Source organism: Apiospora aurea (assembly GCF_038362705.1).
Source record: "Apiospora aurea strain CBS 24483 chromosome Unknown utg000004l_segment0_segment0, whole genome shotgun sequence".
NCBI classification, from domain to species: Eukaryota; Fungi; Ascomycota; class Sordariomycetes; order Amphisphaeriales; family Apiosporaceae; genus Apiospora; species Apiospora aurea.
In genome coordinates this window covers 3,620,474-3,631,362 of record NW_027117391.1, presented here as the reverse complement: position 1 = coordinate 3,631,362, position 10,889 = coordinate 3,620,474, and the positions used below count along the sequence as shown (strand labels likewise).

At 52.2% G+C, this 10,889-nt stretch overlaps 5 protein-coding genes across 5 annotated transcripts; 4 read left to right on the top strand and 1 right to left on the bottom strand.

Annotated features, from left to right (window-relative positions):
* Positions 1 to 83: 83 nt before the first annotated feature.
* Positions 84 to 658, top strand: PG986_005930 (uncharacterized protein; the record flags this gene model as incomplete). Its single annotated transcript, XM_066842152.1, has 2 exons — positions 84 to 153; positions 291 to 658. 2 exons carry the CDS (start codon positions 84 to 86, stop codon positions 656 to 658), a joined length of 438 nt encoding a protein of 145 aa, XP_066702014.1.
* Positions 659 to 1,874: 1,216 nt separating this feature from the next.
* On the top strand, positions 1,875 to 2,610 carry PG986_005929 (uncharacterized protein; the record flags this gene model as incomplete). Its single annotated transcript, XM_066842151.1, has 2 exons — positions 1,875 to 2,135; positions 2,266 to 2,610. The coding sequence occupies 2 exons, from the start codon at positions 1,875 to 1,877 to the stop codon at positions 2,608 to 2,610; spliced, it is 606 nt and encodes a 201-aa protein (XP_066702013.1).
* A 1,560-nt stretch (positions 2,611 to 4,170) lies between these two features.
* On the top strand, positions 4,171 to 4,743 carry PG986_005928 (uncharacterized protein; the record flags this gene model as incomplete). Its single annotated transcript, XM_066842150.1, has 1 exon — positions 4,171 to 4,743. The coding sequence occupies one exon, from the start codon at positions 4,171 to 4,173 to the stop codon at positions 4,741 to 4,743; it is 573 nt and encodes a 190-aa protein (XP_066702012.1).
* A 1,369-nt stretch (positions 4,744 to 6,112) lies between these two features.
* PG986_005927 (uncharacterized protein) lies at positions 6,113 to 6,916 on the top strand (the record flags this gene model as incomplete). The annotated part of the gene is made up of 1 exon (XM_066842149.1): positions 6,113 to 6,916. One exon carries the CDS (start codon positions 6,113 to 6,115, stop codon positions 6,914 to 6,916), a length of 804 nt encoding a protein of 267 aa, XP_066702011.1.
* Positions 6,917 to 7,872: 956 nt separating this feature from the next.
* PG986_005926 (uncharacterized protein) lies at positions 7,873 to 10,353 on the bottom strand (the record flags this gene model as incomplete). Its single annotated transcript, XM_066842148.1, has 1 exon — positions 7,873 to 10,353. One exon carries the CDS (start codon positions 10,351 to 10,353, stop codon positions 7,873 to 7,875), a length of 2,481 nt encoding a protein of 826 aa, XP_066702010.1.
* Positions 10,354 to 10,889: the final 536 nt, after the last annotated feature.

The window sequence follows — 10,889 nt, the reverse complement described above, 5'->3', positions numbered from 1 at the left end:
AGATAAAGAAACGAACATCCACAATCGGATAATAAGAACGATCAACGATCAGTCCCCCGGTATATACACATACGTTTGCTACAATGGGTTTCTTCAGCAAGCTTGGCGAGTTCCTCGAAGGGCCGCATCACGCCAACGCCAATGCCAGCAATGGTCAGTTATACGTTGAGCTCTCCCGAAACCCGCTCAATGCCCACATATTCCTCAGACTGACATATGCAACCTTCTAGCTGTTGGAGCCAGGGGTCCCGCGGCCAAGCCTGCAGTGAAACCTGCAGCGTAGCCTGCAGCGAAGCCACCTGTCGCAGGCGGAGCAAAGCCGAAGCCCGCTGCGAATCCCAGCACGGCTCAATACGTAAGCGAATGGTCCCAGGCTTTGGGCCATCTCTCCCAAGCGATCCCTGGCGCGGCGCCGGCTAAGACCTCGGCCCCTACCCCGGCTAAGATTGCCCAGCCGGCGTCTACCGGGGCTCCGCAGGGCCAACCTCAACAGCATCAACAGCAGTACTATCAACCTCAGCAGCAGCAGCAGCAGTACTGCCCCCAGCAGCAGGGCTATCCTCAGCAGCAGTACTATGATCAGAAGCCGCAAGGGGATGTATACGTCACGGAGATCTACCAGGAGCAACCGGAGGAAGAGGTGGTGGTTGAATACTAATCCGAGTGGGTTATTGAGGTGGAAGATGCGTAGGAGGAGTGGGTTGGCTTAATGGTTTCCAAGGGAGACGCCAGCTGTGCCTACATCTTCGTCATGTTTTAATCTCTGTATTTTTACTTTGTGTTGTTACTTATTACACATCGTTGTTAGGTGGTTTAGTCTTTTTCGAACACAACTCTTATCTTTCCTTGCGACACGCGGGATGACCATGATTTCCGAAGATTCATGTAGAGAAACAACTAGTATTTGATACTGCCAGGAGTATGGTAGATCTCGATAACGCTTGAGTGTTATTGAGGCGACGTTTAGGGATATTACCGCCGTTCAAAGAGACGCAACCAAGAAGCAAGGAAACATCGGTTACACCAGTGGTAATTGACGATAGAATTCCACATGAGGACTTTGAGAGCGACTGGCCGGGTTTCTGGACAGTGCGTGCTTCCATGGTTGCTGCGCAAGGAGGTATGAAGGACTTCCAGTTCTTGCCCGGTTATACATGCAAGGTAGTAAGGGGCATGCGACGCGCCATACACTGAAGCCAGTGACACCCTCATTCAACCCTTGCTGATAGCAAACTGCCATGAGTTCAAACACAGAGTCGTTGGAGCAGCTTATACCAGACCAACCTCCCATGAGCTCGGCGGAGGGCCATATAAACGTGTGTACCCTTGCGTTCAAACCCTGAGCTTTGATGTTTGATGGGCAAACTACCTAAAATGCACAACAAAAAGCTTGCCACTATGTGATGATATCACGGTCTCCAAAAGTCAGCAATTAGCACAGTGAGCACTGAATTTAGTATATAATCTAAAGGCGGAGCCCCTCCTTATGTCTCTTGCTCGCTAACCTGAAAGTGAACAGAAAGTAAAAGGGGGATCATCGTAGTGTGTGAGCAGAGTATAGAAAAAAAAGCGTGAATTCACTGTAGATACGAATTAACAGATAAAATTGAATCTAGCATCGATTTCTACATTCAATTATATCCTGTATCCCATGTCGTCGTGTATTCACTACTCGTTCTTCGCTATAAAGGTGTTTTGATTCCCCGTAATCTTTCCAGTCACTCCTTCCTTCCTCACAACATTCCGTCACCCTCAAACCTAAAGACACCATCGACGTCAGCAAGTCACGCCTTTGCTAACAAGAAACCACCATAAACCTACCGTCACCCCAAACCAAGCTCCTCTTCTTTTGCTTTTGCTACACCACGGTCAAAATGCAGTACCTCTTCGCCCTTGTGTTCTTCCTCCTTGGCCTCGGTGCCAATGCAGCAACCCTCGGCGATATCATGAACAATCTCCCCGACGGTGGATATAGCATGGATATGTACGCCGCCCACAATGGAATCGTCAACATCACGGATCTGAACGGAAACCTGGTCGAAGGATCTCCGTTCATCATCGACATCATCTCCACCCCCGCCCCCGTGATCCGTGATCCCAACCCTAACGGCAACCAGACCAAAGACCAATGGGGTGTAAGTTTTCCTTCCCAACCTAACTCCTTCTCCCATTCACAACGAGATACCAGCTTTGGATCTCACTTTCTTTTCTTCCACACCCAGTGGCACCTTACATTTGTCATGACCATGACTTGCTGACCACCAGGCTTTTCTTCCCGATACATGGTGCATTGCCAACGAGTTTGGCGATTATGGCTTCTGGCAGACCGCCGGCCAGAACCTGGGAACCTGGTGCGACGGGAACCAAATGCCAGGCCATCAGATCAAGTGGTGGCAAGTCGAGCAGGAACTGGCGTATATCTGCAATTACGCCAATGTCCAGCACTGCAGTGGTCATGAATGGTACGACTACATGCAGAACACCATCGGCCCGGGCTGCCACGGGAATGGCGCTGGTTGGTTCCTCCAGGGTTCCGGTGACAAGACCTACGGACGCGGCCTCAAGGGTGGTCCCAGTGACCCGTCGACTGTCTGCTCAAACCTCGTCTAGGGGTCCTGCGAGCGTCATCTGCGGGAGGAGGGTATAGGGTGAGAACCAATGCCAAGCTAGGGAATTGGATGGGGCTATATACGCAGCTAGCAATCTGGACGCGGCGGGTTTGTTGCAAGTTGATGTGATATTTCGTCCATCATCATGGCAATATTCCCCCGAAATTGGTTCTCAAACCAACCCTGCTAATTTGTGAATATATCATAGACTATTGCATGAAACCACACCTGTGTTCACCGTCTACCCTGTTTTTAGTACTGGAGTTGCCTCTTATGATGCCCTAAGTCCCTACTTGGGCCATCAATCGTATTACTTGTATTTGAATCATGACGTGACTTTTGAGAGATAGGTTGACACTGTGAGTCTGCCTGTAGGATCACTGGTCAACACCACTCCCCTAATAATGAAACAAGTCAACCTCCTGGATGAAGTAGCAGTGCTTAGAAATCAACAGCAATGACTCGCACATGCTTCACTCCGTTTCCTCTCCCAGACTCACTTCATAAACCCGCCCCAATACCCACTCACGAACACACTCTACCTGATTCCGCCAGGGCGGAGCAGTGAAGTGGCTGAGCCGCGGCTTGGGCAAGGAACCTGTTTTCGCTTTGGACACGCTTTCTATTCTTGGGCTGTTCTGTTTCAAACGCCAAGCAAATGTCACTCGGGTAGCTGAATGAAGTGAAGCGACGATGAGCTTGAACTCGCGGCGTGAGCCGCTGGATGGAGAAGAAGCACGAACTACCCCATCTCAACCATATGCATAGACAGGAAATGTGGACACCAGTTGTATATCTCTCCTGGTTGCATCGTGGCTGATGAGCCATTTTGGGACTTGATGTTAATGCGTAGTGTAGTGGCTGTGTATGAAACTGATGACTCGCGCACCCGAAACATTCCATACCAGCACTTTGCACCCTGCACACCACACGCACTAAGCACACGTATACATATTTATATATATAGGGGTCGGCCGCTTCTAGATCTCCATCTACCCCACGTCAAGGGCCCAGCGAGCGGGCCGACCATCGTTATGTACATGTTGAGCCCCGTATCTGATTGACTGCCTGCCCCATTTTCGGCACCACGTACTGAATCGTTGACGATGCCTTCGGCTACACGGCCTCCATTATGCATTGCGGCTTAGGCCTTCACTACATGGGTCCTGATCGTGGTTTCGTTTGACGGGCAGGGCCGCCTTGTTTCGAGCACAACGTCGGCTATGGCTTGTTGCGTCAATGATGTCTCTACATGGATATAGGAACGGCAACGTAATGATCGAGGTGTAAAATGTCTATATAATCTTCGACATCATCCCCTCGTCTTCCTCCAATCTCCTTCCCTCTCCATCTCATTCTGCATCACCTTCCGAGTCCCACTTCAAACCAGCTCCAACTTCACTTTTCTTCATCTTTTTGGCTTGCCAATCCAATTACTTTTTCTTCTTCTTTAAGCCTCGACGCTTTCTCTTCTTCGTATCGGACTAGCTTTCGACCACCTTTATCAACCTTTCAAAACCAATCGCATCCATAATAACCCCCTTTCACCTTTCCATTCACCATGAAGTTCACTTTCGCCATGACCGCAGCCCTCGCTGCTACGGTCCTCGCCGCCCCTCTTCTGCCCGCCGGCTCCGCCGCCGAGGCCCGCAGCCTCGACCACTACAACCACAACATCCTCGCCCGCGACGTTGTTGCCCAGCCCGCCGGCGCCGCCAAGCGGGAAGTCGAGCCGTTTGGCGTGGAAGGCGACGAAGAGAAGGAGGCAGCGGAGGCAGAGCTCGAAGCCCGCAGCAAGGTTGGGGACTTGGCCAAAAAGCTGGGGAACCTGGCCAAGGATAAGGGCAAGAAGCTGCTCGGCGCCCGTGAGGGGATGACGGCCGAGCAGTATGCCGAGGAGTACGATAAAGAGCACCCTGAGCAGCCTGCTCAGGAAGCGGCCATGGAATCTGACGAGAGCGTCACTTCGCTAGAGGCCCGTGGCAAGCTCGCGGACTTGGCCAAGAAGCTCGCGGATGCGGCCAGGAAGAAGCTTGGCGCTCGCGACGGGATGACTGCGGAGCAGTATGCCCAAGAGTATGATGAGGAGCATCCTGAGGAAGCTGCCCTGGAATCTGACGAGAAGGCCGCTTAAGTTTCACGGGTAAATGTACATACCACGCTTCACAGGACGAATCGTTTCGTTTTGTAAGCTTTCATTGTTAAACAACTTCAATGGTTAGGCTTTCGGATAGATATGGTAACTCTCAATGAGTCGAAGGGATAGATGTCTTTTGCAGATACCTATATCATTATTATGAATTGATAAATACCTTTACCCAAGTACTACATCTATGATTTCCGTGGGTTGATGATCACAACTGCCTTTCCAAGCCCTGCCGAGTGCCTTGCGGTATGCGACAGCGTCGTCCCATTAGGGCCGTAGGTCGCTACAGAACTGGTAGGTATTGAGGACCCGGATGTAGGGGCCTACGTCCATTCTTCTAGGTCATTGTGGTCGGCCGGAATCGAAGACGTCGACGAACCCATCCCGGACACCATCAAGCGCTGCATTGACTGCGCATCCACGCCCCGAACAGATCGTGGTACTTCCAAGTTTCCCCGGGACGTTTGGACGGTGTTCTGGCCTTGCTGGAGGATTTTGTCGAGCAACTCCCCCACAGTGCATTTTTAAGATTTTTACTATGGAATATAGGGGGTCGATTTGTCGGTGCCTCGTATTCGTACACATCGATCTGGAATTGACTGTCCAAGAAATTGGACAGACAGAACCTCGAACAAATATGGTTGCCTAAAGCCCTTTTCGAGAGCTCATTGGAGCTTGTATCATGTCGTTTCATCCCTACCCAACCAGTCAAACCTCACGATGTCACCGGGCCTGAAAATGATAACTCCATCTCTCACAAACCTAACCGTTTGCCCGAGAAAATAACACTGTGACTTCCAGATCCACCTTGAGGCTTGCAAGTCGAAAATGGCTATGGTCTGTAGGAAAGGTATGTATTCTACGAAGGGAACTAGCTCAGGGGTAGACGCACCCCGATCTTTCGGTATATGGACGCGAGAGGATATGCCCAATACGCTGTTTTCGCTACAACGATAACTTCTGAAAGGCGAATTGAAGCAGCCTGTAAACAATTTTAGACCCTGTCTTTAGACTTCACATGAAGCCAGGGAAGATACCGCATTTGAGTTAGCAGTAGGAGAGATCACCGGAGAAAGGTATTTCAGGCTGCTATTTAATCGGGCGTCTCCATTCCTGAATTGTTTCCAACGGGATTTCCAACGGCTGGCCTCTTCTGCTCAAATACAAATTTTCTCTTTCGTCCTTCTCATCGTCCTGACTTCGACGTCCATCATACCACACAAACGACAACCAACCACACTTATCGCAGCTCGTGGATCTCCGTAGGCACACAAATACTCGCACGCTTCAATCCTTCGACATGCCTAGGAACACTGTCCTACAACCCTCGCCGTTGAAGTGCAAGTCAAAGACCAAAATGGAGGCTCAGACCCAAGTACGACCCCGAGCCCAAGCCGGAGTCTCTTCGCCCCAACTTCTGCCACCACCCCCGTCCTTCGACGAGCAGAGAATATATAATGCCATGAACGAAGAGGAAAGGCACCAACTTGACGCCATAACGGAAGGCCCAGATCAGCTCGCTGATGGTGAACAGAGACCTTCTAGGTGGGATATCCTGGTTTTTACCAGCAATCTGGTTCACCGGTTGGAAAATGAAAGTCCGGAGCAACTCTACGCAGCCGGCACCCCGGTACCCGCGCAAATATCCACGGCAGGCCATCAGCCGCCTCAAAGCCACGGCGAAAGCACAGAACCCGAACGCCCCAACTCGACGTCCAGCGAAAGCCCTCCTTTTGACAACAGACAACGGCATACTCGGACACCTCTACCGCGGCACAGACGCGGCGGGAACCCTAGGCGAGCCCCAACACCTTCTCCATTCATAGCACAAGCAGGTCCATCGGCTCCAAATGCCGCAGCAGCCGCCGCAGCCTCAACAGAGCAAGCAGCAGTTCCAGCAGTTCCAGAAGCTCCTTCACCCAATACGGAAGCCGCTCCAACACAGCCACCCCAGCCCACAGCAGCGCGGCTTTCCAAACTCAATGAAAAAAGAAGAAACGCAAACCAACACCAACAGGAGACGGAGGCAAGTCAAAAGTGCGCAACACGACAGAAAACGAGAAGATGCTTGCCAAGAGAATCGAAGACGAAGGCATCGTCAATCCGTATGGACCCTGTTCGAAGTGCGTACAAAAGGGGGGAACGTGCTGGGTGCTGGTGAATGGGGAGAGTATGCGCTGCGCAAAATGTGTTGGTCAAAAAATGCGATGCTGTTTTTCGGAGCAGTGCGAAGCCAACCCGGATGTCATAAAAGACCTGCGAAGTCGAGCTATGGAAGCGGAAGCGGCAGCGGCGGCAGCAGCAGCAGCAGCCGCAAGTCAAGCCGACACGCAGTCTTACCTCCCTCATCATCAAAACCCGGAGGGTTCTACCGGCCCCGAAATCCCAAACGAAACCAATCTCAAAGAAGCCAATAAGTTCCCTGGATGAAGCCAGGGAGTCGAGAAGAAGACAATATTTTGGGCCCGAAAGCTGCTCTCGCAATCTTGGCATTGGGAGGTGGATTGAATTCATCTTGGAGTTATTGAAGGGGGAATTTTGCATATTGGAAGGCAATGGGGCAATTGGCGCATGCACCTCATACAGCCGTTGGCGTCATCGGTGGTGGGGGAGGTTATAAGGGCTGGGGCAAGAACCCAAAGTCAAGGGTAATGCCTCTGATTCCACTTGATAGTCCACCCAAACTAAATGTAACCATATACATGTAGTTATATACATAAGGTAATGAAATTAATGCTCGTCAACGGGAATTCGCTTCGTTGCCATGTTCCCTTCCGACACGAAATCATCTACGAAGGTCACGTACTCGAAGTTGCAGAACTGTGCTCGCAACTGCATTGCTCGGGGTGCACACGAATATGTCAATATGAACAGAACATTTGCAGTGTATTCGTAGAACAGTCATGACCCGGATCCCGTAAGCTCATCTCCGTTGCTGCTTTCCGATGTAATTCCTAACATAATACCAAGTGAAACCCATCCATTTCCATCGTGCCATCAACCCGTTCACGTACCCTGATAAACTTGGAACCGCTTCCACCGTCCATTTTCCAACCGAAAGTTATAATGGCACACCAATGAGGAGGACGCCCATATATATCCCTCCCTACGCCCTATCTACGCCAACTGGGCGACCAGTGCATTGAACTCCTTGTCAGTGTGCTGATCCAGGTCCCTATAGCGCTTAGCCAAGTTGGTCTCCCCCTTGCGGAACTGCTGCAACTTCAGCTTTCCCCCAGCCAATCGCTTGGCCTCGAACAGGTCCTCGACGTCTACCAACGACGGGACCACCGTCGTCCGAAACTCGTACAGGACGCCGCTCGCCTTGATCAGCTCGATACTCTCCTCGAGCACGTTCGGGTCGATCTTCTTGCCGGTCACCGCCTTGTAGTTCTCCAAGGCGCACTTGATGTCCATGGCGACGAAGTCGACGAGCTTCTCGGCAAACACCTGACGCAGCACGTCGGGCGCCGTGCCATTCGAGTCCAGCTTGACGCTGATCCCCGCGTTCTTGAGGATCCGCATGAAGGGAACCAGGCCCTTGTGGATGGTCGGTTCGCCCCCGGAGATGACCAGCGACTTGTGCGAGGTCGAGGATACATGCCTGAAGACGTCGAGGCTCGTCATCCCATCGCGCTCGCCACGAACCAACGGCCCGTTGTGGCACCATGGGCAGGCAAGGTTGCAACGTGAGGTGAACATGATGGCTGCCTGGACTTTGCCGGGATAGTCGCTGAGCGTGTTCTTAATGTAGCCTGCCACTGGAAGATCGGCGATATCAGCGATTTGACGCTCGAGGTCAAGGAGCCCACTCCCGTTGTCGACCGTTGGCGAGTTGGTAATGTATCGGTATGTCTTACGGGCGACGAATTCCTTCGCCTTGCCCTTGTTCCAGTCCCGGGTTGGACGGAAGTAGCCCACGATGCGCGAGTAGACAAGCGTCGAATCGCCACAGACCGAGCATTGCGGTTGCTCACTTGGTAGGTAGCCATGCGTCTGACAGATGCTGAAGGTCGGCGTAAGGGTGACGTAGGGGATGCGGAATCGAGCTGTCAATATCCTGACTAGGTCGCGGGCCAGTTCCCAGCTATGCAATTGTTCGCCCAAGAATGCGTGGAAGACAGTACCGCCGGTGTATGCACACTGAAGATCCTCCTGGTGACCAAGGGCTTCGAACAGGTCATCTGTACTGTCGACCGGAAGCATGGTCGAGTTGGTGTAGAAAGTTGGGATGTCCCGCTCTGGATATAGCTCCTTGTCTCTCTTTGCCAACTTGTAGCATGCGCTTTCGGCTGGGGTGGCTTCCAGGTTGTACAAGTTGCCAGTTTCGCCTTGGAAGTCCTGAAGCCGAGTTTTGATAAACTCCAAGACCTCGAGAGCGAAGCCCTTCTGTTTGTCAATGCCCTCACCAAGCAGGGCGACCAAAGCCTCATTCATGCCGTTCACGCCAATGGTACTGAAGTGATTCGTCCAGCAGGATCCAGTGCGATGCTTGGTTGCCGAAAGGTAGTGGGCTGCGTAGGGATACAGAGCCTCGTTGTCGTCCACTGTCTTGCGTTTGATCTCCAGGCCATCTTTGGCCACCCTCAAAGTGTCTGACAGTTCTGATATGAATGTATCCTTCGAACCGCCAGAGCGATAGGCAATGTTCGGGAGATTGACCGTGACCACACCCAGAGAGCCGGTCAAAGGGGTTGCACCGAACTGGCCACCCACTCGGCAGTGCAGTTTGCTGATGTCAAGGCGGAGACGACAGCACATTGATCGGAAGTCCTCGGGGTCTAAGTCGCTGTTGTAGTAATTTCCGAAATATGGAATCCCGTACTTGGCCGTCATTTCCCAGATCGGCTTCCAGCGCGGGGATTCCCAATCGATCCCTTCCCAGAGGTTATAGGTCGGAATCGGAAAGGAGAAGATATTGCCGTTCCCATCTCCCTGAATCATCACCTCGGCGAACGCTCTGTTCAACAGGTCCATCTCTTCCTGGAAATCCGCGTACACCCATTCTGGTTTGAGTTGGCCACCAATGACGACGCATTGATCTCGAAGCTTCTTCGGGCAGACAAGGTCCATCGACACGTTGGTGAACGGCGCCTGGAACCCGCTCCGAGTAGGGACGTTGAGAGAGTAGACGAAGCTCTGCACGTACTTGAAGACTTCGGGGTACGTCAAGCCATCCTTCCGAACGAAGGGCGCAAGGTAGGTGTCAAAGCTGGAAAGTGCTTGTGCTCCGGCCAGCTCGCCCTGCAAGGTGAAGAGAAAGTTGACAAGCTGGTTGAGGGCGGTGTTGAGGTGTTTGGGTGGCCTGCATTGAATTTTGTTGTCGACACCGCCGAAACCCTGAAGGAGGATGTCCTCGATTGACCATCCTGAACAGTAAGCGCTGAGGAACCCCAGGTCGTGGATGTGAAAACGATTCTCGCGGTCGTATTGGCGTATCTCGTCCGTGTAGACCTTGTCAACCCAATACTGGGCGATGACATGATTGGAGACATACTGCATCAGCCCCTGGTGGGAGAAAGTCGAGTTTGCGTTCTCCGCTCCTTTCCACGATCCTTTGGCAAGGTACTCTTGGACAAGATCAACGCTCGGCGACATGATTAAAGTGACTGGTTATGAGTGGACAAGAAGAGTAAAAGGCAGTCACAATGCGTACTCACGTCTCCCGGAATAATACTAGAATCCTCAATTGCTATCGAGATTCCTTCGTATTTAAGCTATTGGAGGCATGTTGATCGTTGACGCGTCGCATCGCAATCGGCATCTACAGTCGCGTTCACCTACCTACCTCTGGCCTGACTATGACAGAAAAGCCCAGCAGCATGGCGCAGCCGATGCCTGTCAGAATCAAGACGTGGTGTGATTATCTGGTGCTGGACGCGTTGGCCGATCGCCTGCTGCGCGCGAGTCGGGCGCGGTGGCATGTGACGTGAGAGGTGGGCTGACAGCGAGTTCAGAATAAGTTGGGATCGGGTTAGCAATCTAGTCTATGGCCTGTCATCGATGGACGCGCATGAAGGAACACGGCCAGATGTTTGACGCGTCTCGGCGACCTCCCAGTTGGAAGCACTCAAAGTGCAGCATTGTCTCGCGGGCCGCGGGTTCCCACGAGCAAGTAACCACAATTGTTGGGT